General features: G+C 44.2%; 1 protein-coding gene across 1 annotated transcript; it reads right to left on the reverse strand.

Moving 5' to 3' along the window:
- Nucleotides 1-13: 13 nt before the first annotated feature.
- Caf1-105 (chromatin assembly factor 1, p105 subunit) lies at nt 14-25,989 on the reverse strand. Its single transcript, XM_084595687.1, has 14 exons — nt 25,836-25,989; nt 25,474-25,598; nt 24,930-25,035; nt 24,798-24,824; nt 24,258-24,378; nt 24,079-24,182; nt 22,712-22,808; nt 22,130-22,217; nt 19,927-20,093; nt 16,091-16,185; nt 15,588-15,627; nt 15,364-15,489; nt 12,392-12,523; nt 14-948 (listed from the first exon to the last, which is right to left on the reverse strand). The coding sequence occupies exons 2-14, from the start codon at nt 25,594-25,596 to the stop codon at nt 255-257; spliced, it is 1,920 nt and encodes a 639-aa protein (XP_084451813.1). The 5' UTR covers nt 25,597-25,598; nt 25,836-25,989; the 3' UTR covers nt 14-254.
- Nucleotides 25,990-26,073: the final 84 nt, after the last annotated feature.

Here is a 26,073-nt window from a genome sequence, read left to right on the forward strand (position 1 = left end):
GTATGCCAAAATCTTATCAAATGTTCAAAATGCACATTTTATTACAAGAAAATTGCAATGACTGCTTAAAATGCGAACCAATAAGTGGCATACTACATGATGTTGCTAAAATTTTAAGTTACAGAGTCATGTACAAGAGATTGCAAATGAAAGTGATTTGGGAATGGGTTCTCTTCACTTGATGCTAATAACGTTTCTGCAGATTACCTTTCCCATATTCAGCTTCCATTTGCAATTTCACTTTAGATAGCAAGCTACTTGGTTACAACTTTTGTACTCAGTGTAACCAACTGAACCCTTTTAGGTGCCTTCTTTGGACGGTCAGTTTGCTTGCCGGGCTCTAGGTTTACATTACTTGATGTTGCTGACTTTTGGTCTTCCTCCTTGTCGCACACTACCATTTCATGATCCTGACTGCTTGCAAGACTGTGTACATCCTCACACTTCATTTCACTTTTCGCTTCGAGAACTTTGTCACACTGCGGAACTTTGCTTGACTGTTTCTTGCTAGGACCGCCCACTTTTAGGTCTAAGGCACGTAAGAACTGAGGAGTTGTATCCACCGGTCCATCTTCGACACGCATCTGTGTTTCACTACCAGTGTGGCTACTTTGAGTCTTGCATGTCTCTGGTCTTTCGGAAACTGTAACACTTCGTTCAGTGTTACATGCCCCATTGCATTTCTGGCCTTGTAGCTCTGTATCGCCGTTCCCGTGGAATTGTTCTGGGGTTGCTTTGTCAGCCAATCCATTTTCATCATCATCAATGACAATAACTTCATTTTTCACTTTGCTGCCGGATGGACTGGCACCAAGTTTTCCAGCTCCTGTAGCTTTCAGGATATTCCTTTTCTTTTTGCCGCACTTAAATATGTTATTCTCCCGCTTCTTCGTCGTATTACTTTTCGTTTCTGATGGAGAGTTGCTCTTGGACCCAGATGGAGAGTCACTGTAATTAAAGGTGAGAGTGGGATTAGTTTAGGAGTGCATTTTAAGCCTAAAACATTGCTGCATGATATCTTAGAACTGGCATTGCTTATATTGTATGCAGCATACTCATTTGACCGCTTTAAATGCAAAAGCAGTTACTCCAGCTTTTCATTTGTCCTAGTGCCACCTTCACTTAAAGGTCCACTGAAAGGGGTCACAAAGAAGGGTAAACAACGCCATAACACTGATAGTTATTGAACCACCCATCATTCTCCCGCAAAAATTTTGATCTAGCTTCTGCAACACCAGAGATATCGGCGATTAAAAATGACCCTTCCAATTTTTCCTCTCAACTCGTACGCCAAAGGGAGCCATAAAAAAACAAAGAGTACAAGCAAGTTCAAAGCTCCGCCCAAACATACGTCACTTCGACGAACTTCCGGTTGCCGCGCGCTCGCTCGCTGGCGTACTCGCGCCAACCCGTCCTCGCTTGCACACGCCTGAGGAGTTCGCCAGTTCGCGCAGCGACGGTTAGTGTAACCGCGAACCCGTGGTTATCCTATGTTACATGGCGGACCAAACCATGGTTGCACCACTAACCGCGGTTACCGCAAACAGAGCTTGACGACCTCGGTTTGCGTTGTTAACCGAGGTTATGACGGCGTCTGTTGACGGAAGCTACTCGTCGGCGCCCGAGTGCGCGAAACGTACGAGCGGGTCTGCTTCACAAAGTTATTCCTTTGCCCACTGTATCACGTTTAAAGATCGATGTATAGATTATGGTGCCGCCCGACGTCTTCGATTACGGCCGACAGCGCAGCGACTGCGTACTGAAGCCTTGTCGTGCCTACAGTATCGTTTGAACGGCTTGTTGCTGAGCAGAACGCCAAAAAATATGCGGCCTTAGCTATGAAAGTACACGAGTTTGCAACGCTTGCAGCACGGGATGCCGCGAGCAGGCTGAGGTACGTTACACAATTACCGCGGGGGTGGAACGTGCGAGCGCGGCGAACGCCGGCGCCGTGCGTGACCGTCCCTAGTCGTCGCTAGGCCTATTGTTTCGCTTCGAAGCCGTGGCGTTCGACGCTTTGGAACATGATCAACGCTGTCGTAAATCGTCTACTTATGAAACTGCCTTATAGTGATTCCTATCCTGCCATAGTAAAATAAGGATTAACTCTGCCGACGCATTAATCGCAGAGCTAGTACGAGCAGATCGGATCAGCCTAAATGCACCAGCGGCAGCTGGCTTGAGCAGAAACTAGCTTGTATCACGACTATCGCTCTTACCAGCAATTTGCTGCTGGTCAGTGATCCTCACGAGGGCTTCATACTTGATATTCGGCTCAATATTCCAGACGCCAACAAATTTTAGCACGCTTTATTTCGGACATCGGTGCTAACGATCCGCCGTGTCGTTCGCGAACGGTATGCAGGAGGAGGGGCCACAGCGGCGATGTTTACGGCGGTCAAGGAGGTGCTGCCATCGTGCGGTGCTTGACCGTGCTGTTGACTCCTCGTCGGATGACACTCCGATACTCCTGAAACCACGTTATATAAATAAGATATTTGTAAATGCAGCTTCGTTCTGCCGATCCCTGCGTCGCTTCGGTTGTTGCACTTAATGGGCAATGGCCACCTAACCGATAAGGGCGGCGAGCTGTAACAGCCCGCACAGAGTTCGAGCAGCGCACGAGCAGACGACTTTCGCAGCTACCGGAAGTGTGTTCGTGACGTCATGGTTGCAGTGAACGCAGCGAATGGCAGCTTCTAGCAAGCCTTGCCAGTCAACCGACCCGTGACGTCACGGGATTAGGAAATAGTTCCATGCGACACCGCCAAGCGACATTCCCTCTGCCCGCGAATTTCAAAAAACGCTGTTTTTAAAAATTAATAATAAATCGCTGGCTTTGTTCCAAGGAGTTATACTTTGCGTTAATGCTCAAAAGGATGTGTTCTACACACTGAACACGTTTATCAGTGGTTTCTTGGGGGCCGTTTCCGTGGACCTTTAATACTTTCGAAATTGTTTTGCCAATAATAGCAATCACCCAGGCTGCAGCCAAAAACAGCTGTGCAACACTCATTTTCTTTTTCTTTTTAGTGCCACTGATCTGAAGGTTCAAAGCCTAGCAAGTTTGTATGTCCGCTTCATGTAGGTGTCAACTGAAGACCAAAGCAGACATTGCTTTTCTTTCCCCTAGAAAAAAAACCTTTCGTTTAGTCAGCTTAGTTTATAGGGTTTAATGTCGAAGAGTGACTCGGGCAATACTATAATGGACTGGCTGTGGTTCTTTAATGTGCACTGACAGCCACAGTACTGCCTTGCAAACTCTGCGTAAATTGCAAATTAGTGTATAGGATAGGAAAGATGCAGTACTTTTCACACTTCTCCACTTCTTCAAGAAAATTGCCATAAATACTAGTTCACAGATATACAAAATAATTATTACATAGTTCCACAAAACTCCTATACTCCTCCTCCTAGTTATAAATCTGTTTAGTTGGGTCAAGCAAAAGGCGTGGTCAGTGTTATTCGGTGAAATTGTAATATTTGTTCTTAGCCTGTAGATAGGCCAATTATGAGAAACTTCAGAACCAGAATAAATTTACAGCACCCCTTAAAAGGAATGCAACCTTTCGCATATTCCCCTCGAGACTTCGGAATGAATTTTCCTCAAAACATAAGCTTCTTGTTCACAACGTACACAAACTACTGTTACCTCGTTTAGAGCAAAACATCCAAAACAAATCTAAACATCATACTCAGTCTCCAAAAGAAGACAATTCAACTAATCACTGGTGCGTGTTAGACTGGCCAGAGTAAAGTTAATTTCCGCAGCATAGGATTCTTCGTATGCATGCCATGTTTGAGTATTGCTTGCTGTATGCCTGAGATTATCACCACAAAGATTCTCGTTGGCCTTGAGCCTTATCAAAAACGCTTCCACACCATAAGCAAACAAATATTGGACGTTCCTCGAACAAGGAGGTTATATGGCAACTACAGCCTTCATTTTATTTTAGCGTACACACTCTATGCTCATACCATTAACAACCCAAATATCTTTACCGCCTCATTAAGAACTTTAAGTTATATCTCACCAGTGCTGCTCAGTCTTTGTTTTTTACCTAGGTGAGTATTATCATGAGTACTCACTTTTCGTTAAATTTAAAGCCATGCTGCTGGCATGCTGTTAGACAGTTGTTGACCATTAACTACTGTCCTCATTATTATAATTTGCTTGCTTCATGAGCGCAAATATTTTTATCTTTCTGTACTTTTCTTTGGTTGTGCTCGGCTTTTACTGGACCTCGGGCACCTTTCAAGCCACCTCTGCAGCTTTTCGTCCGAGGCCCGTTTCGTGTACATGTGAATGGAACAAATAAACAATTCAATATGCAGTCAGTTTTTGCCCCCTGTATCAGCAAGAATCCCATGGCCAGTGTTAGCAAAAACTGTGGCTAAAACTTCACCCTACAGCTGCTGGTGAATTTTGAGAGTTTGTGAACGAGTGCAGAATGACATCTGCGCAAAGAGACACTAAAAAAGAAAAAAAAAGAAAAAAAAATTTATTAGTTGGCCTTATGACATCATATATCCAGGGTATTTTTCTGTTTTGTAGTTTTTGGCTTTGGCGCACAGTCAATCCCAGATATAATGAACTTGAGAGATCGCGCAATAGTTCTATATATATATATCAATAATTCAATATATATAAAAAATGGTAGTAGATAAGATTATCTGTAATACAAAAGCAAGACTACACTGCACCCGCGCCAGGGACACGCTTCTTGCAGTATCGCACCTGCCGACGTTCTGACCGTGCACCATTTGCAAAGTGCAGCGACGTGTTTGAAACTAGCCACTAACTGTCTACTGCAAGGCCTAATACGCATTATCCGCATTAGCTGCGTAACGTAGCTCTAAACGCAGCACTAGCAATGATATGTAGTCCGCTTACCCGTTATGTATTGATTTCATTATACTGCAGGCCTTTTGATGGGCCTAAACACTGTTGAAAATCGGGGGCACGAAAAAGAAACGTCGTGCAATTAGCACTGTTTCGTTTTCTCCTATGCACAGGCCAAGCTGTGTGCACTGCGCGGTTGCGATGGCTGGCTTAATGTTGGGTTTATGTTTCTCTTACAGCTCAACTTACTTCTTGCCATCTATGGCCAAACATAAGGAGTTTCTAGGTTTTAGTAGAGAAAAATGTGAAGGATGGAAGTGATCGCCGGGAAAAAAAAAAACAGAGCAGTGCACACTGAACACAGCTTGGCCTGCAAATACTGGGTCTATTGCTGTTACCAGTAGCCTATATATACTAAAATAATTAACCCAACCAAGGAGAGTCATCATGCCCTTTTCTGTTGCATTCCTCCGGCGTCCTGCAATTTAAATGCAGGAAATAAAACATCAAGTTGTGTTAGTAGACATTTTGCTCTTATCACTGTCCTCATTAACATGACAAAAACACATGGGCCTCGATGGGTTCTCTGCACTTTCACCCTGTCCACTGTTCAGAGAGCAAGTTTCCATAATAACGAGGTGTAAATACACTGAAAATATTTGGGTTCTTGAATATTGTCTAAATTAATAAAGGGGTCATATTAACGATGCATGACTGTAGCATCGGATTTCCAAGGGGATGATGTTCTGACTGTTCAATACAAGCAATAGTTCAATGTACCTGGGATCAACTACATTGCTAGCTAGCTGGTTTGCCACTTTTTGCTAGAGGCAGCCACACAGCTTTGAAGGCAGGAAGAGGTTCCCTGGTCCTGATTTTGGCAGCCACCTTTAATTCTGACATAAGGTATGTGGAGAATAATGCATCCCACTGTAAAATTTACATACTTTGTGTGGCACTTGGGAGCCATACTTTGTGTGGCACCCGAGCGGTGGGTGTAAGGCGGTGTGTGCTTTTCAAAATAGTGATCGCACTGACGTTCAACAATAACCCAGTATCATACAGGTATAGTACAACACAAACTATTGTGGTGGTTTGTGGAGTTTAAATCCCAAAGCAACTTAGGCTGTGAGAGACGCCGCAGTGGAGGACTCTGGAAATTTCGACCACCTGGGGTTCTTTAACGTGTACTGACATTGCACAGCATATGGGCGCCTTGCTTTTCGACTCCATTTAAAGGCGGCGCATCCTAGGGCACAGCACCATAACTACTGCGCTACCCCGGCAGGCACAACACAAACTATTATATCATGAGCAAATACAAACTAGTACTATGCTATACACTAAGTTCTTTTCACTTTATCTGACCCTTCACTTAAATCTACACAGATAACAAAAACTGGCATTATGATTCCTTTGAAGTGCAGGGATAGGAATTAAAGAAAAGATTTATCTGGGGTGAACAAGCTGCAATACTCCTCTGCACATATAAGATGCTCGCAAGATGAATGTTCCAAGGAAGGATTTGAGTAGCAAAACCCCCTAACTACTCAGTCAGTGCACAGGCCCTGTGGTTAAGGTACTGGTGGTCCCCCTAGAACCCAGTCACTGTAAAAATTTGCAGCATGCCGCACGAGACATGCCCTGCACCATTTGCAGTTGGTGGCTGTTTTTTTTTTCGCGATGTTGAAATTTTGGCACATAATTTTAAGACTCGCCTAATTCAGGTATTACTAGCAGTCCCAATTAGAAGTTTTACTGTAGTTGATAGCTCAAGGCATCAGTATTATTATAGATCTTGGGCATAGCGACTTCCAAGTGCATTTCAACATCTCTTTTTCCCTTAATCTTCGCTCAGCAAGCCGTTTGGAGTAATACAGTAAAAGCTCGTTAATTCAAAATCGCTTAATTCGAACTGATGTGCGATTCCTTGCAAAGCCCTATGTATATCAATGGGCCAAAGCTCCCGATAATTCAAGCATGCCAGCATCTACATCGGTTAATTGGAACTAGGAGCCAATGGCTGACATTTCTTCTCATAAACAGGAGTCGCCTTGTAACGAGTACAATGCATTAATTCTTTTTCTTTAAATATGCAGAACGATGAGAAAGACGTGTGCATTTTGGCATACACAAGGCGAGACGTAAATTTTGTGACTGGAGCCTCCGGCGCATGCCATAGCAGGCTTTCGCTGACGCGCGGCCGCCACCAATGCTCCGGCGCAAGCCGTTGCAGTGCTTCGTTGCGCTGTGGCGGCTGTGATCGGTGGGACGCACCACCATGAATAGTATCTTGTTGCTGCATGTCGCATGAGCTTGCTCGTTGGTTAGGTGCCTCGCCGGTGACGACTGATCGACTGTGCCAGTCATGGCGAGCCATGGAAAGTACTCGGCAAAGGATTTAGAGACAAAAGTGGAAATATTGCAGGCGGCCGAACGTGGTCTCTTAACAAAGGCAGCAATTGCCGAGAAGTATGCCATCAAAAAAAGCATGTTGTCTACCTAGATCAAGAACAAGGACTCTATCATCGGTGCCAACCAAAAGGTGATTGAACCCTCGCAGAAGACTACGGACGTCGGCTTACCCTGAGATGGAGACTGCTGTCATTACATAGAGGATGTTCGCAGCAGGAATACAGTTGAACCCGGATATATCGAACTCGAAGGGGATCGCGAAATAGTTCGATATATCGATAATTCGATATACAGAAATCGGCTTGTGACGGTACTTACGATGCGAAAAAACGATACCATACTTGTCGCGTAATCAACCCACTCACATAATGAACCCACCCTCCACTTTTGCACCCGAGAATTTGAAAAAAAAAAAAAAAAGCGTCAAGGCCAGCTCGCTCACATGCAAGCGACTGAGCGATCTCAGCGACGAGTGGCAGTGACAGAGCGAAAATTTTCAAACTTGTTGGAACTGCGTCCCTCTCGCCTCTCGAGCCAACGCGGCAGCTCAAAACAAGGTTTCTGTGTCGCGGAGGCAGAAATCCAGAAATCGCGAGCGTTTTCGCTTGCATGTCGATGGCACGCGTCACTCCGTTTCGGTCGTCTCATCCACAGCTCATTTCTTGGCAGCGTGCCAAGATGCTGCACAGCGATAACGTCGGGGCGCGTTTATCTCTTGATAGCTCCTGCGGTGGCGGGGAAGCGAACTTGGCAGAGTGCCCGTGAAGGCTTGATTGCGCAAGCCTGGTTCGATTTATCGCACCGCGCTTGGGGCGGGCGTCATGATCGCAGCAGCTGACCGCGTGCTTTCGCCGATTCATACATGCAAGGATAAACGACTCCCGCCAAAAAAAAAGCCCTGTCGCTTCTTAACGTCTGCAGCCGCCATATCTTACGCTACGCCGCGCGTACAGCACACCGATAAAAATGAATGACTCTCGCAAAAAAAAGAGAGAGAGCCACGTCAGCCGCCGCGTGCAGGGGGTTCGCAACACACGCTAAAGCGTCCGACGTCTGTCTGAAAACGGGCTGAGCTGGCTTGGCGCATGCGTTGCGCGTGCTGAAGGAGAGAGATAGCTCAGCAAAAGAATGGGCACACCCACGCACATGGCTTGCAAACGTCATGTGTTGGCGTGCGGGAAACGACAACTGCAGATGAGATGCGCGCGCCTTTGGGAAATGGGCGCGGCGCTGCCCAGACCAGCCGTCGCCGAACTGTCCCCTCTCATTCCTTCCGCGTGTGGCTTGAAAACGTCACGCGGCAAACGGCCAAGGGTAATGCGATCGTCTTTGGGGAAGGCACACTTTCCAGTGCGTGGTGCTGAGTTCGATATATCGAACGACTGGTGAAATGTAGTTCGATATATGACGCGGCTTTCCTATACTTTTACATGGGATTTTCAAGAGGATATTTCGTGAGTTCAATATAACCAAAATTCGATATATCCGGGTTCGATATAACCAGGTTCGACTGTATACCATTATGTTGAACCATAATTACATAATTGCTGCAAAGGCAGTGTACTTTGCTGGCCAAATGGGCATCAGTGACTCTAACGCATCGAAAGGCTGGTTATCTCGTTTCAAGGTCGGTCACAGGCTGACGAATGTCTGTGGAGAGGCAGCCGCAGTCGACAAAGAAACCTGTGAAAATTGGATCTTGGGTGAATAAAGGAGTATCTTTCTGATTACTCACTCAGTGAAGTCTTCAATGCTGATGAAACCGCGCTTTATTTTAAGTTGCTACCAAACAAGACTGAGTTATAAAGGCGATATGTGCTCAGGCGGGAAGTGAAGCAAGAAACAGTTACCGTGCTGGTGTGCATAAATGTGACGAGCACGGAACGGTGCTGCTTGCTAGTGATAGGCAAAGCAGCGAAGCCTCGTTGCTTTAAAGGCCTGAAGACTCTCCCTGTTGAGTACATTTGGAACAAAAAGTCGTGGATGACGCGAGCAATCTTCACGGACTGGCTGCGCACACTAGACAGAAAGTTCGGATTTAGGCCATATCTGTCCACGCCGGACTAATGCTTCAACTCTCTAGAGAAATTATAGACCTGGGGAACGGCCACGGTATGTGGGCCACATGGGGTTGGATTTGAAGAAAGCGTTCGATAACGTCTCCCACGAGACTATACTGTCTAACCTCTCGGAACTAAGCGTAGGGCAACATACCTATGAGTATATAAGAGACTTTTTGTCCAACAGGACTGCGGAGCTTACCATAGGGGAACTCAAGTGAGAACGCGTACCGCTGGGAAACAGAGGCACGCCGCAGGGGTTGATGTTATTCCCTTTTTTATTCAATGCCGCGCTGATCACACTCCCTAAAAAGCATGATGCCATAAAAAGTATTAGACACACCCCATACGCTGATGATGTAACGATTTGGACGAGTCAGGGATCAGACGGGCAAATCGAGGAAGCCCTACAAGAGGCGGCAGACATAGACGCCCACGACCGTTGGGCAGGACTGGAATGCTCCCTACAGAAGTCGGAACTGTTGGTCATCCGTAATAACGGAAGGGCTTGCAAAACAAAGCCGAACAAGATACAGCTAGAAATCCAGGGAAACGAAATCCTAGAGGCGATACGAGTGCTTGGGATGTTTATACAACCCAACAGACGCAACAAGGTAACGCTGGAAAAGTTGCCGACCTCGACCCAGCAGACCATACGGCTAATTAAGTGCGTGGCGACTAGGCAACAAGGTATGGGAGAAGCTCATTCAGGCTTTAGTTCTCAGTCGACTCGTGTATGCCACCCCCTACCTTCAAGGACCCTTCAAACCAGGTGATCTTGCCGGTAGAGATGCGGGAACACATTCGGGTCAATCCACTCCCCAAGAAAATGCAAGCGGATCGTCATGAAAGTCGGACGAGGGCCACGGCAAATATGTTAGGCAAAAAGTATCAAGGGGATGACAGTGCCATGTACGTTGATGCGGAAAAATATAATGTTACAGGAAAGGACGCTTTTGCTGTGAGCGCGGTGAGCATCTCCTGCAGGGTAGCAGCTACGGTGGTCATGGGCTGAGTACAAGAGGCAGAAAAGGCCGCAATAGCCTTAGGAATTGTTCAAAATGGATGGAACCAGCACCATTCTCAGTGATTCCAAAACGGCCCTTCGCAACTTCGCCAGGGGTCGCATCTCCACCACTGCATTCAAAGTTCTAAGCGTGTTGCCAAAAAATAGGAACGTAGTGGATCTCGTATGGGTCCCAGCTCACTCGGGAGTCCCGGGAAACGAGGCCACTCACCAATATTCTCGAGGTTTTGTCAGCCGAGCTGGTGAGGGGATGTCTGACGCGGGTGCCCGACGGGGTGAGGCACTGGATACGTGTCAGGCCATTACCACTTAGGTACTAAAAGAAGCTGAGAGCGAGCCTGCCTCCTCCGCACGCTTCGCTCAGCCGAGAGCAGGCTACCACATGGCGGCTACAAATGAAGTCGCAGCCAAACCCCTGGACGTATGCCAAAATCTTTCCCGCCATAGTAAATTTGTACTGCCAACTGCGCGGCGAGCCGGCCACCTTAGACCATATAATCTGGGACTGTGTGGAGGATCCGCCTCCGGCAGATCTAGGACCATCTCCCTGGTTGGAACAATGGGAAGCTGTTCTCGCCAGCTGGGACCCGGACGTCCAGTCCCAAGCCTCGGCAAGAGCGCAAAAGGTCGCTGACAGACTTAAACTGCCGGCCACCTAGAGCAGCTGAGTGCAACCCGAGACCAAGACAACCTAAATCACTGACAAATAAAGTTTTCTCTTTCTCCCGAGGCATAGAAAAGGAATGTTCTTTTCTTCATCAACAACTGTTTGGCACTTCGTGACGTCAATGGATTGAAGGCGATCAATCTGGCATTTTTGCCAAAAAACACAACTGCTGTAGTGCAGCCTGCGGACTTCAGGATTACTAAATATCTCAAGATTCTTGCGTGCAAGAAAGGTGGGAAGCCGTACGATGTCAACCTGCTCGGAGTTTACCACATGCTGGCAACATCGTGGAAAGCCATCAAGGCAGACACCATTGCAAACTGTTTCCGCAAGTGCGGCGTCAGTAAAACCACAGAAGCCTGCAACACAGCAGACTGATATTCAAGTGGTCCATGGTAATGACTCCGTCAAATCTGGACCCTGCCTAAGCTGTTTTATTGGAGGGTATTGACTTCGAGACATCCTTGTCTGCGTCCTTTGTGGACGTAGACAACAGCGTGGAGACATAGGGGCCTTTAAGTGACGCTGAGATTACCGAGGCTGCATGCAGTCAGCAGCATGACTCGCGCAAGGCGAGCACGTCTGACAGCATCGGCGACTCCGACAAAGAGGACGATTCGTTGCCACTCTCGAGCGCATTGTGAAGCAGCATCGGCACTCGATATGGCTGTGCGCTATTTCTCCACATATAAGAATTCAGATGCTGCGCTGGAGATATTGGGTAAGTTGCAGACAATGAGTCGAGGCAAAGAAAGCGCAAGCAGATGCAAACCACTGATTATTTTTTATTTTGATATGCTTCAATCGACATTCAATTGTTAATAAACCTGTTTCCAAAGCATAAATGTGTCATGTTTCATCATTCAGCTTGACACTCATGCGGGTACATTTCTCATTAGTTCCAGGCGCGTAAACTGATTGGCTATTTTTATTTCCTTTGATTTTTGGACTCACATGATTTTGATACCCGCAATCGCCCACCGCAAATGTATAGTAATGCGTATTCCGCGATAACGATACCAGATATGGCTGTTTTGGCTTTGGCCCTAGCAGTGGGATGAGATGGCCACTTTTTTTACCGCCCCCTCGTTAATTCAAACTCCACTTAATTCAAACAATTTTACAGTCTCCTGCAAGTTCAAATTAATGAGCTTTTACTGTACTTCCACAGCAATGACACATATCTAATACGTGGCAGCATAGCAGCTGCTCCTTCATGTGGTTTAGTAGTTGTGCAAACTACAAAGAAATTGCACTACAAAGCATGTCTTATTAGACTGAGTAGGTTACAAATAGTAAAAAAAAAATAATAATGAAACATGCAGCAAAGAACACTCAATAAAAAGCGCTAGAAAAAGCGTACGACGCAGTATACATACCTGACATTTTCAACAATATCCTTGAATGGAAAGGGACCATCGTAAACTTCACCAAGTTCCTTATCAGCAAATGTAATCAAAGAGCAATAGCCATCGGTTGATGATGCAGCCAAGATCCTGCCGTCAGGAGACCTGAAACAAAAGCCAGTATATAAGTCTGATGTGTGTGTCTTAATCTCCTAAACATACTTCGCAGATGCTCTGAAAGCCACTTTGAACCAAAACCAATTCTTTGAGCCCTATCAGACAAAAATAAAGATTGCTCTGTCTCTCTCTCTCATGCCCATGATAGCACAGCCAATGGCAACATCGCCCATGGCAGCACTGCCCCCCCCACCATAAACACCGCCGCGCCGGCCGTGCCCTTCGCGCCTTCCACAAGCATTCTGCGTCAGCGATGCAGCACATCCCTTGTGCCTGTGTCAGAAAAGCATGCTAAAATTTGTTTTTCTCGTAATAATATTAGTCCCCGGAAAAAAGAAATTTCAGGAATGAATGCATTTTTGAGGAATGCTGACCCATATGATGGTAGTTTTTGCTCACAGCCGCATAGCAGCTTCCGCCAGTGCGGTGTCTATGTTCTTGCATGCTAGCTCTGCTGCTAAGCCGTCACCAAAAATAATTTCCTTCACTACAAAACAATGGGGTTGAGAGGAAGTTTCATGATCGAGTGGATCTTTTCGTAAAATGCCTCGCTGATCTATTACAAAGTGCCATCTGCTGTGGCTCCGATGCGAAGCAATGCAGGCCTAGCGACGATTAGGAGAAACAGACTGCCAGAGCGCAGTGGTCCACCACGCTTGCGGGCAGCACCGTTGCTATAAGCTTGCAGCATCTGGTGCTGTAAGCCTCCTGAGCTTATTGTCTACTTTCGATGCGACTAGGCTTGGGCTTGACAAGGAGCAGTGCAAACGATGCTGCTAAGACTGGACAGGGTGTTGGGTACCTCGGTATACTGTGCCGCACCGCTGTTGGGTGGTACTTCAAGGTTGTGCAAAAGCACCGTCGGATGGCACTCTGCGCATATTTTATGTGTTTCTTTTGAGGCGTGTTTCAGTGTACAGTGTCTACGTTGTTCGAGCGGGCCAGCTGATGTGCCTTTTGTACTCGGACACCGACGTGATCCTGAATCCCGCACACAGACGTTGCTGTTGCTTCGGTTAAAAGCGCTAACAGAAATTGAAAAGCTCATCTTTTGCGGTAACCGCAGTTAGTGGCATGACTGCTGTTTGGTCTGCCACATCAGCTTCACGTAACCGCGATTGACGCTGGTCATGCATGGACTATGCAGCAGATGACGCAACGTCAGTTTATGTCAACACAAGCTACGCCGGTTGGCAGATCAGCAAATTGCTCACGAAGAAACTAAAACACTAAATTTAAAGATATCTGCAGCTCCGATGAAGCTGAAAATTTGAGGTTAAGTTGCTTGGAACATCGGGAATAAGATGCAATAAACAGTTTACATTCTAGTACAATTGTTGTCATGACCCCTCTAAGGTGTACAGCTTCTAGGTACTAACTGACAAAAAATTGAAAATGCCAAAAGCGTTCAGCGCAAAACAACTGCAGCAGCCCGCAGGCCGCAACCACACCCCATCCGCAACTCTCTACAAGCCAGGCTGCCTTCATGCACACATGTATAGTGATCTAAAATGAGAGGACCGCTGCTAGCCAGTCATCTAGAGCACTGTGACTAGACATACTAGGGCCATTTTTTTTAACCTACACTAGCTACAATAGTGTAGCGAAAATCCATTGGCGGTATTGGAGTTTTACTAAACTGGTGTAGCTGATGTAGGTTAAAAAAGGGCCTTACTAATGTGCTGCATAGTGTTGCACTTCATTTCCCGACTCGTCAGCGCATAGCGGCCGCACAGCAGAGATTCTCAAGGGCTGTCAGCACATTATCACTCACAGGTTTTTGCTGCCAGCTGGCAGTCACTTCTATTTGAAAGAACTAAGTTAACTCATGCAATAAGTGCAAAATACAGTAAAATCCTGTTATTTCGACCCCTCTTTAATTGGGAAGCTTGAACAAGCGTGGTCTATGGTGCCGGATGCTTGTTAATTTGAACAATGGGTGACACTGCTCCGGCTAATTCAGATGGGAGATTGCGTCAAGGTGTGAACCGTGCAGACCACCATCATCGAAGTGTGCACTACGGCAGCCACGACAATAATCAAAAGCTGCCTATTTCCGAAATATATCTCAGTTAGATCGTTCGGTTTCGCTTTCTTTAACTTCACGACAAACCGCAGCAGCAACCAAGCACGCGTGTCGGCCAGTCGCGCCAATTCCGACGCTCCTTGGCACGTCAGTCATTTTATTTTTATTTTGGGATGGCGTCACGCTGCTCTAATTCCTATGCACATATTCCTCGCATGCATGCATGCATCCATATGCTGCTTCCAGTATGCAGAAGTCATTCTCACCTGGGTTTAATTTCAAATGAAGAAAGCCTTATCCCACAGGTGTTCATTAGATAAAATTACTGCGTTGCAAACGGTTTTGGAGACCTTTTTTTTACAGGCGTATTCAATAATTCAAGCTTTTGGTTAATTCTAGCCTTTTTCCTGGTCCCTTAAAGGGAAAATAAACGAGAGTTCACTGTACTGCTTCTGGCATTCACCGCCAGTTCAAATGAACTTGAAAATGCGTACTTTCAAAACGTTTAGGAGTATCGAATAATGAAAGTGCGGGGAAAATCGAATCAAACAGCAAATACCATTTGAAAACTATTCGAAATTAATATATTCACAACCCTAGTTATTTTACAGTATGTCGCTTCACATGAATAATGTAAGCATACAGGATCAAAATCCACAAATTGATTTGTGCCTAACACAATAACTTTCAGTCACCGTTCAATCATCATTCACGCAACACTCATCCAAGTGTTGTTTACTAGCCTTTCCACCCTCACGCATGCAAGCTAAAAAACAGTGTGCTTCATAGGAGCCTGGCATACCAAGTCAGATCGCTGAGCCTGGCGTAATGAATGTTGGAGACGTGAGCAAAAGGGGCGCCATGCTGAGTATCATACAACAAAATGGACTTCTGTGTGGCCACAGCAAACACCATCCTGTACGGTAAGCTGGAAGGAAAAAAGAAAGAGACAACTGTCAAAAAATGATAGGCAAAAGGCGAAGAGAGATAGCACAGTGCAGGGAGAGACAAGCCAAGCTATGTTACCTGACCACGGGCTCTTCAATGTCTTCTATGCTGGCCTGATCTGTAAACCAAAGCAAAGTTTGCATTAGCAAAGCAATGGTATATGGCACAAGACGATTACGCTACTAGGTCTTAAACAATTCAATGACGCTTCAGTTAACTGGAGCCATCGCAGTATACAATCCATCAAGAAAAGTGAAGATAGAATGTTTTCACTGCAGGCCTGACTGCAGGCTGTTTTTGCAGATGGCTGAAAATGTTTTGATGGTTTTAGAATAAAGGTTCAGCAAAGTTCTTATACAGGTAAGTGTTGTAAGGTAGCTTCAAAAATATTTTATGCTTTAAAATTGTTACTGCCATCTGTAAAAATCATATTAGGTCACATGAAACTCGCTGTGCTCACTAAACTAGAAAACAACTTAATCTGGTATGAACCAGGTGTATGGTAGCGCAAGTCAAGATAAGATTATTTCTGCAGCCTGCTGCCACTCCACAATAAATGAAATCACAACAATGTTTCTTGCCGTCGTCTGTAGCCGATGTCCGCAGCTTGAAGAAAAGCGGGCAGAAGCGTATCACTGAGCTTGGTTTTTCACCAATGGGCAAGTAGTAAGCTGGCCTGCAAGATATATTTTTTGAAGTATTACAATGTGCCGCTGAGGTGGTAATTTCACTTTGAACAGCCAGTATCAAATGGAACTATAACTAACAGTGACTCAGCCGTGTGCCATTGATATATGATTAGCTTCATTCACAGCTTATATTACTACTGTTTTCAAATCATGAGGAGTTTTGCTGCATACAACTGTTGTCAGTTCAACAACAACAAAAATATATGCACAAGCGATCTCTATATACTGAATATTCCAATCCCCCTCCTTGATGAGATATATATACTAATAGGCAAAGTTTGGACAAAAGTGCCATTTGTATGCTGACCAAGTTAAAGAAATATTGACACAAACATTTTGTGAACACAGTGTAGTAGAAAACATCTGAGAAATTATAGTCAAACACAGCTAGATCGAACTTAAAGGAGATTAGAAAATGGCTTGATATATCGATAATTTGAAGTGTAAAAAACAGCACAATGTAGGCTTATCTGTAGCCTAGAACCAAGAATACATTGCTAGTTACGTAGTTTTTGCAGTGACGTGCTGTCCTCAACATGCTGCCAAGGCAGTGGTGGCAAGATGTCAGCGTAACTTGCATCGCGTCAAAACAGTAACGAACAGTTCTTTCAAGCCCGCAACACATACTTATAAGATGTCTAATTCTGTTACCAATACCTTTATACACAATACTAGCTGATTAAAATTAGGTGCAGCAAGTTTCGGCAATGCTACTGGCAGCAAAGAATTCCAGGCAAGTGGCCGAACAAGGCCTTGTGCTTGTTAGGTTGGATTCATCACATGGCAGCGACAATAAATTTTTTCACTAGGGTACACACTTCTGTGCAATTCTAATTTAATTTTGTTTACAAATACCGAGTGCACTCTGAAATAAACAAGGCAAACAAGAATTACAATTCTTTTTTAATTTCCTTCTTTTTTTTCACTCATGGCACTTTTTTTCTGTATTCGTAGTCAATTCACATTTCAAAATTTCAACATTCGCACATCCGTAAAAATGAATAAACTAGGGACTGAACATCACACTCAACCGTAGACCCAACCACCTCGAAACATGATTCTGCAGTGCTACCACTGCAAGCAAGAGCACAAGGCCTGTTTTCACGTGCAAAGCTAAGTGAAAAGTTCTGTTAGGAAAGCCCAATTTGTAGGGGTGCCACGTGGTTCAATACACTGCCCAACTTTCCTAAACTTTGAAAAGGATTTTACGCGGGATAATCTGTGAGTTCGATACAGCCAATAATTAAAAAATGTTGGTGTTTTATACTCTGAGCTTCGCTGCAGTTAAGGGAGAAGTTCATTGTTAATAAAAACAGCGCGAACAGGGAGACACAAGACAAGATAAAAGGAAGCTACAGGACAAGCGCTGACTCGCAACTCAGCCTCAGCCTTTAATCCAAGGCCCAGACGAAAACAAAGCTTTCACGTGAAACACCCCTAGGTTCATTTGCTAAACAAAAAGTCACTCAAAAAAGAAATCTCTTTGCTTGAAAGAGCAAGAGTGCTGACGCGCTTAATGTCCCTTAAAAAAAAATATGCTTCAACCAGTTCTCTTGTTGTAGTTTTTTTTGTTTAGCAGATGAACCCAGGGGTGTTTCACGCGAAAGCTTCGTTTTCGTCACATTTGTTTTTGTCTGGGCCTTGGAGTAAAAGCTGAGGCTGAGTTGGGAGTCAGCGCTAGTCCTGTAGCTTCCTTTTATCTTGTCTTGTGTCTTCCTGTTCGCGCTGTTTTTATTAACAATGGATGTTTACCAACTTGCCCAACAAAGTATCTTAGTAAGGGAGAAGTGTCATCCTATTGAACAAAGCACTTCAACCCTACTTCGGTCTTCCAGCAACTAGCAGACTAACTGCAACAACCAGAGGCCAGGATTGCCATAATTACATTAGGTGCACAAATTAAAAGTACCCTCTCTACCTCCTGTAGTTACTAGCATTACAGTGAGTCCACAAAACTATGATGCAGTCTGATGAGCAAAGTGTGACAGTAAGAGCCTCCCCATAAAAGCATACAATATACAAAATTGAAATAGAGCAAATCTCATTGGTTCGACCCTCATTAATTAAGAAGTTCAGATTATTCAAATGAGAAACATGTACGCGGCCGACGCCCATGTAACTTTATAGTGTCGGACACTCGTTAATTCAGACGTGGATGGGTTCACATAAGGTTAATTTGGATGGAAAGGCCACGTCAAGGTACAGAGACCTCCCCAAATTAGAATTGCATGGAACGGTGCTGCCTGCGAAGCTGAAGCCGATGCACTATGGCAGGCGCAATAATTGGACTGGATTGGTTTACTTTTACCATAAACATGTACAGTTACACACAATTTTGTGAAATTATAAATGTAAATGCAATTGTAAATGATCGAAAGCCCTTCATTGCAGGAATAAGCCCTGCAATCAAGTTTCAGTTTTGCTTCGTTTAAATTCACACCATCCCGTCACTGCCATCAGGCACACTGTCATTGCATGTCATTGTTCTTGGTATTATTTTGAGATGGCGTCATGTCATTCTACCGTTAAATACCACGCAATTGCTTCCTCTTGTCTGCAACCATTCCCTTTTTCTGTGAATCTCTCACATTTCCCACTCACTTTTCCCATTGCAGCTCCTGAAAAAATGAAAAGTTACTCTTAAAATGTCTCCGAGCATACAAGCGCATCAAAGCCAACGTGAGTGCGTTCTTGCCCACACTACCAACCTGGCACCCTACTGCTCGACAGCGTCGATGTAAGTTGTCATTTTGAGTGCAGTTATCCATTCTTACACGCGCACTAGAAGACAGATGTCGTCCAACAGCACAGGCTGAGTGGCAAGAACGAGCATCGAATGTATCGCAAGTTTGAGCTGGATCAGAAGTCTATGAACGGGACTAGAAGCACAAAGCCACGCGCAGTCGTTGGACTGAGGGCGGTGAACTGCACAACTGGCTCGATGAGATTGGCGCCAAGTTCCCGATGACTGGGACGAGCTGAAGAACGAATGTGTTAACTTTGTTTTTGGATCAGGTTTCGAGGTATGCTTTGACGGGTTTCACAGCAATAAAAAAGATGAAGGTTGCAGCGAAGTGGTCTTCGTAATGCAGTTTTGCGAAATCCATGGAAGCTATGCTGCATACTTTCAGTGGCCACCGTTTTCTTTAATCATCACCTTGAACATGCCTGTGAAATTGAGGAAGGGCCCCCTCCCAATATTTTGCTTCATTTATCTCTTCACGAGATGAGGGCACTTGCTCGGTATTTTACAGAGATGCCTACGCATATTTCTCTCTCTTGCATGCATGTACTTCATCTACTTTTCGAGTACGCTCAACTATAGCAGTCTGATAATGCTTCGTCGTGCAAGTAGTCCTCAAAACGTGATAGAGCCATTTGTGAAGACGCACCCCTGCTACAGCGTCACACAGCGAAAAGCGGCTGCGGAAGTGCTTATGATTTTGAAGAAATTCGACATGCTCTTGACAAAACTATGAAAAATTGTGCCGCTGCCGCTTAGTTTTCATATCAAATGTCAGGCAACCATATTCCATATGTTGACCAGATAAAATTACCAGGACGCAAACAGTTTTCGGTAGTTTGTTAGGACCATTTTATAATCTGAACATTTTTCTTGGTTACTTGAGGGCCGAATTAACAAGATTTTTACAGTATACATTCACACATTTCACATGCACATGTAAAGTGTGGACTGCTTTGTAAAGTTTAAGTGAACCGAAACTCACTCGGAGAGGTCACTGCGAGCAAAGATGTAGACTGTGTTGACCACCCGGCCGCTGTCTTGTTCGATAATACCACAGGGTGTGACCAACAGTTCACCATCAGGGGAGAATGCCAACCGCCGACAGTATGATTTTAGCGTGTCATCATAAAAGAGCCTAGTTGCTTTGTCCTATAAAGAAAAATCAACGAATGAAAACACGAACAAGGAGAATAAGTCTGTCCAGTCCCGAGCACTCATGAGTGCACCTTCTGTAGGAACGTATTTTAGTAGTATCCATTAAATGAACACGTCCATTTTGGTCAATGCTCATGGGCTGGAGTCCCAAATGCAGAAGCATTGCCTACGCGATGACAACGGCTTGCCATTCTTTCCTGCTACATCATACTGAATGAAAGTGTGCTCGCCACTGTACTACCATTAGTACAATTCCAGGATTCCGGTGCAAAAGTGAATATTATGTGATTTGTGATATGAATATTTACGATACAGAGGAAACCATTTGAAAGCAGAAACAGGTTTACTGCCTAATTTAAAGGTGGTGAGAGCTTCTATGCAAATAACAGGACTTAACCCAATTGTGACAGCATTTACTCTGCGCCTAGTTTAAGCAATACATATTTGGATATGGCCATTTATTAGACATTTTCAGGTTAGCAGCTACTTTAGAACCTACATTTAACCAGTCAATTTATTATCGTAAAGTGCATTCTTTCGATTGCACAATATCTCCCTGGCCACGCAACTTGTGGTCGCATGTTTTAATGGGCAGATGATATTTTGTGGAGCCTTACAGCACAGGAAGACAGACTGGAGAATAGAGACAACTCCAACAGTGCCTTTTTTTACACCACTGCTTTCCTTCACACCCCGTCTTACTTGTGAGCGCGGGTTCACTGAGTTCAACAAAGTTTTTAAAACCAAAAATCTTATACAGCCTTGACTACTGAAGCTTCACACGACAATGCAAAAACAAAAATTAGCCTAGGTTTAACACTGCTTAAACCTATTAAGACATGTAAAAGCATGAACTGGAATGGTTTGGTTTGAATTATGGGGTTTAACGTCCCAAAGCGACTCAGGCTATGAGAGACATCGAAGTGGAGGGCTCCGGAAATTTCAACCACCTGGGGTTCTTTTACATGTACTAACATTGCACAACACACGGATGCTTCTCCATATCACCTCTATCGAAACGCAGCTGCTGGCGGTCAGGTTTGAACCCGGGTACTCCAGCACAGTAGTCGGGCATTTTGACCACTGCGCCACCTCGGCGAGGTGGTTTGGCATCGATTTGCTCGGCGGCTTTGGATTAAGAAATTGGCACAGAGTTTGACAAAGTGTTAAATGTCTTTAGTTGGTCTGGTTTTTTTAGGGAAAAGAAAGGCGCAGTATCCGTCTAAATTCCTGGTGGACACCTATGTATACAATACAATTAAAGGCATACATATATACAAAAAGGCACATACGTCATTAGCTCGCATCGCCATCGGACACTAATCTTCAATTTGACAAGCAGATGGATGCTGTATGTTAGGTGAAGTAGTATGAGACCAAACTGAACAATAAACGAGGAATGGTTGCGTCTTAATTTTTACATAAACTCACACGACACTTTTGGTATCGCTTCCTGCTCAAGCCATTCATGATGCCAGTAAAGCTTTCACCTTAATAAGTTGCCAATGAAAGGCATTTAGAGCCCCCCTAATCAGCTACCACAATTCCCGATAAGCCAACTGCCGTTGATATCAAACATAGCACTAAATGAATTAGCCCTTCATTCCATGCATTAGCAGATTAAAGTTTTGTGAATGCACGAGTTGCTACTATTCAATGTGGTGGCTCAGTGGTTACGGCATTTAGCTACCTAACCAGTTGACCTCCGTTCAATCCCAGCCACCTACAGCCGTATTTCGATGGAAGCAAAATACAAAAATACCTGCGTGCTCTGCAATGTTGGTGCATGTTAAAGAATTCCAAGGACGAAATTATGCCACAATCACATCACAAAAATTGTCAAAAACTTGTCAATTAGCCCCGCTCCTATTGGTTGACATGCCGCAAGTTTCCGACAGTTTCCTCAATGTGATGGCTGTGTAATTCAACCCCAGGTGGTCTAAAGCATACGCTCAGCCCCATAATTTACGCTTTTTTTTTTTAAGACTTTCCCTTGCTTAGGTATCATAGCAATGAAACTGAAAGCTTGCCTTGTCACCCAACCCTTCATGTGGGATGAGTGCTTTGAGGACCTTGTAGGCAACTTTCTTGTTGCTCACTTTGAATACACGCAATGACCTAGAAGTAAAGAAATAGTGCAATTTGTCATTCTCTGCTGGTTACTCCAGACACTATACATTTCTTTTTAATGCAGGCTATGACTAAGAGCTCCTAATTCTGTTCCTAACTACGGAAATATTTATGCAACTGTTCCTACTCATGCAGTTTTTATTACAGTTGTATGAAATTCTGCTACCTTCACTATGTGTGCTTCTTATTTTTTTTTTTACATTTTATTTTGTATTGAGCGAAATAATATCGGTATTTATTTCCTTTTTGCAAGATCTACGTGCACTTTTAGTCTTTTGATACAAAAGGTTAATTAATGTTACATATTTTGATTTACGTGCGATATATTGCTAATGTTCAACAGGAGATTAGTTCCTTTGCCTTTGCTCATATTATGCATGCTGACAATTTCAAAGACATGTTTGTTTGCTAAACTACAACTCGCAAGTTAGCCTACCCTACAAGTAAAATAAACAAAAATGAATGAGTTGCGGGACATGTACCTGTCTGAGCTGAGGGTGGCAAAGTAAGAATCCCTTGGGTCCCAAGCAACTCCTTGAACAAACCCCTTGTTTTCGTTCAGCAGGGATACCTTTTTCGCTGTGGACAATGTTAAAAGATTACACTGCAGTGGCCCACAAAAACACAAGCACGGCACACTTAATACCACAGAGTAGCATGTCCTTCATGTCTCTCTTAATATTATTTCAGCTCTCATTTTTTCTAACTATTTATTGAAGAAATAAAACTACATGAACTTAACCATTCACAGTACTGAGTACTACTGTGAGCAAGAGTGGTACATGATGTCCAGTGACCAGCACAGCTCAGATGGATGGATGGAATATAGGAGTGTTCCCTTTGAAACGGGGTGGTAGCAGTTGCTATCATGCTCATTTTTCACCCTATATCTTAATTATTGTTTTAGATTGGTTATGTATACCATCATTCTATTTATTGAATTTTTGTTTCTACAATACTAACATTATGTCACTTTTCTGCTTTTAAGCCACCAATCTTCCAATTGTTTTTGCTAGCTTCCACCGCAGGTTCAGAAAAGCTTCACTGCACTGACATCTAGCGGCAGCATCTGGGAGTGAGACAGTCAGTTTGGGGCCCTTTTTCATCAACAAGCATGTCAGCTAGGCCAGTTTGATGAATAGCACTCCTTTTCACTTATACTATGATAACAGTCCCGCGGGCAGCATTATATATTTTTTTTCTCATTGTGTGACTGAGACATGATGTAGCAACAAGCACTCGGTGGACATAGATATTGCTAGCGCCACATGTTAGGCAGGGCTGCAGCACCATTGTACAATTCACTGAAAAGAAGTGTGACACATCAAAAAGGAACCAAGTGATATGTCTGCAGGTAACGGGGGTATACTATCAGCTGTCTCAACACAATTGTGGTCAGGAGATAATGTTGGATGCTTTTTTTGCGAGCTCTGCCCCCGGCTGGGCATTGTATACCGCTTTTGCTGTCGACAGTACATACACCCTCAAATTAGACAAAATTACACAATTAAATTCGACATTACAACAGTGAAACAGTCCCATTTTCTATTAATAAACCTAGATACCTCTGTCCTCCTAACCACAGCAGTCATCCAGTTGATTCAATCAACAATGAAAAACAACCTAGCCAGCTGATGTTTCTTCTGGAAAAGTTTGGCTGTTACCTTTGAAGTTTTGTTGCTTGTTTTGGACTGCTGTTCTATACCCACGCATTTGATTTCACTCAAATAATGTGCTTTAGAGAACAGTTCAATTTTTGTTACAGCCTTTGTTTATATTTGTTGCAAGCAGAGTGGCAGATACCCTTAGAAGAAAAAAGAATTGCTCAACAGGTAGCAGACAGGCAAACCTTTTTCAACATTCCAGACGATGGCGGAATTGTCCACTGATCCGGATAAAAGCAAGGTATTGTCGGGAGACCAGCAGATGTCACAGACGTCATCGATGTGGCCCCTGGCATAGTTGAAGATAAGAATGTGTGAGAAAACTTAACTGCAATATCCTTCCTTGTTGGTGTGCCTCACTCACCTCAGTACTTTGTGAGCAATCCAGTGCTCCTTGTTTTCAATGCATTCATCATACAGGTCACCAGAAGTTTCTTCTACACCACGACTCTTCTCCACTTGTTTCCAAATTATTACATTCGCATCTGCAATGGCATGCATTTAGGCGGTTTGGTAGCTGAATATGTGAGACTTGATGCGGCATGCACAACCTCAGTAAATACTGCAAATATTTCCCTCAGGAAGCAGGTTACGCCTATAAATTGTGTTAGAAATTAGTTGCGGGAGAATACATTTTACTCAACAAGAAAACGGTGAAGATAGTAAGACAGTGGGGTGACGGGGTTAACTTGTCTTTTGAGATTTGGCAGTAGCAATGAGTAACTGTTTAGTTACAGGAGCTGCCACAGACTAGCACTGGCAATAACACTAAGAAAGCTTGCCTTTTGGAGGCTCACAACCTGCTCTATCTATCTATCTCTCCAGAGCCTGCAACACACATCAGCCAGAGATGATGCCATATAAAGAAACTCTATGGATAACAGATAAAAAGCTATAGACTCACCATCATCTCCTGATGCGAGCAATTCGCCTGAAGGAGGAGGAAACAGCATAGTGAAAATGAAAGACTTCTTTACACACTTCCAGTCATGCTAGCAATTGTTGCCAAAGTGAGGAACGAAGATGTACTGCTTACCGTTATGCGAGAATCGTACAGTGTTGACAGTCTTGGTGTGCCTATTTAAGTCTGCACGAAATTCAAGGCTGGTTTCTCCATTGTGGTGCACTATTACAAACCATATCTAAACAGGACGGAAAGAGGAGTAATAAACGTCACCACGGCCGATAACGAACAGCCAACGTTAACAGAACACCAGCGGGAACCTGCATCAGTGACGAACACAAAGTGATCTAATAACAAAATAGCAGACTGTTTCAACCTTTGAGCAAACGAAACCGTTACGTGAGGTCAATACATGACACTATAAAACGAATAAAACGAATATTGCTGGGCCAGATATACCATATACCATCTAGAAAACTACCACTGACATTAGCATTTACTGCCATTCATGTTACCAAATAATTTCTGGTCGCGGACGTACGAAGGCGGGTCCTCGTAACATGCAGGAAGGAAAAAAGAAACTAAATGCTCCAGAACTATCCCAAGCGATATCACTGCTTCTGGCGCCGCGTGAAGAAGATAAAAAATAAGGGGTGACAAATAAACGGAAACGTACCAAGATATGCGTGTCCGTACCGCAGGTCGCCAGCCTCCTACTTTTGTCATTTGACGGCTGGAAGTCGATGCTTAAGATGGGATCTCGGTTGTGCCAAGATATTTCTGGTACATGGCACTTCATTCCTAAAACAATATAAGAAATTTATTCTGAAAAACAGCATTCTGAGGCACAACTATATCTACAATTCATTCTACACCCGCCAGAACCCGATCTGTGGTCACCGGACGGTCTGATTAACCAAATACAGTCTACATTCCTCACAGCCGTTTTGCGGAATCCACGTTGATTAGCAGCAGTAAATATGAACTAAGTAATAAGTATTCACTTATTCAAGCAATTTACTGGCAAGTTAAACATACCTTAAGAAGCACCGACGAACTAACATGTAAATGTGCGCAAAATCCACAAAGCGCGCCAACCGCGAGTTCCCGCAACAAAACCAAGACAAAACGCTTCGCCGCCTAGCCGGCTTTACGCATACCATGCGGGTAATAAAACCCTCAGTAGGAGATACTGTCACGACTGCTACGTAAAACTGTACAGTAAAATATTTGAGCTCTTATAATTATAAATTATTGTATGCATAACTCAAAAGTC

The sequence above is a fragment of the Amblyomma maculatum genome, chromosome 1 (assembly GCF_055883805.1).
Source record: "Amblyomma maculatum isolate TAMU_Amacu chromosome 1, ASM5588380v1, whole genome shotgun sequence".
In the NCBI taxonomy this organism is placed as follows: domain Eukaryota; kingdom Metazoa; phylum Arthropoda; class Arachnida; order Ixodida; family Ixodidae; genus Amblyomma; species Amblyomma maculatum.

Excerpts from the sequence above, each read along its gene's own strand:
- Caf1-105 (XM_084595687.1), bottom strand. The coding sequence starts at position 25,596 with ATGAAGTGCCATGTACCAGAAATATCTTGGCACAACCGAGATCCCATC. Across the intron at positions 25,036-25,473 it reads GTACGGACACGCATATCTTG|ATATGGTTTGTAATAGTGCA; the intron begins GTACGTTTCCGT and ends CGTCCTGTTTAG. Across the intron at positions 16,186-19,926 it reads GCTCGCAGTGACCTCTCCGA|GCCAGCTTACTACTTGCCCA; the intron begins GTGAGTTTCGGT and ends TATATCTTGCAG.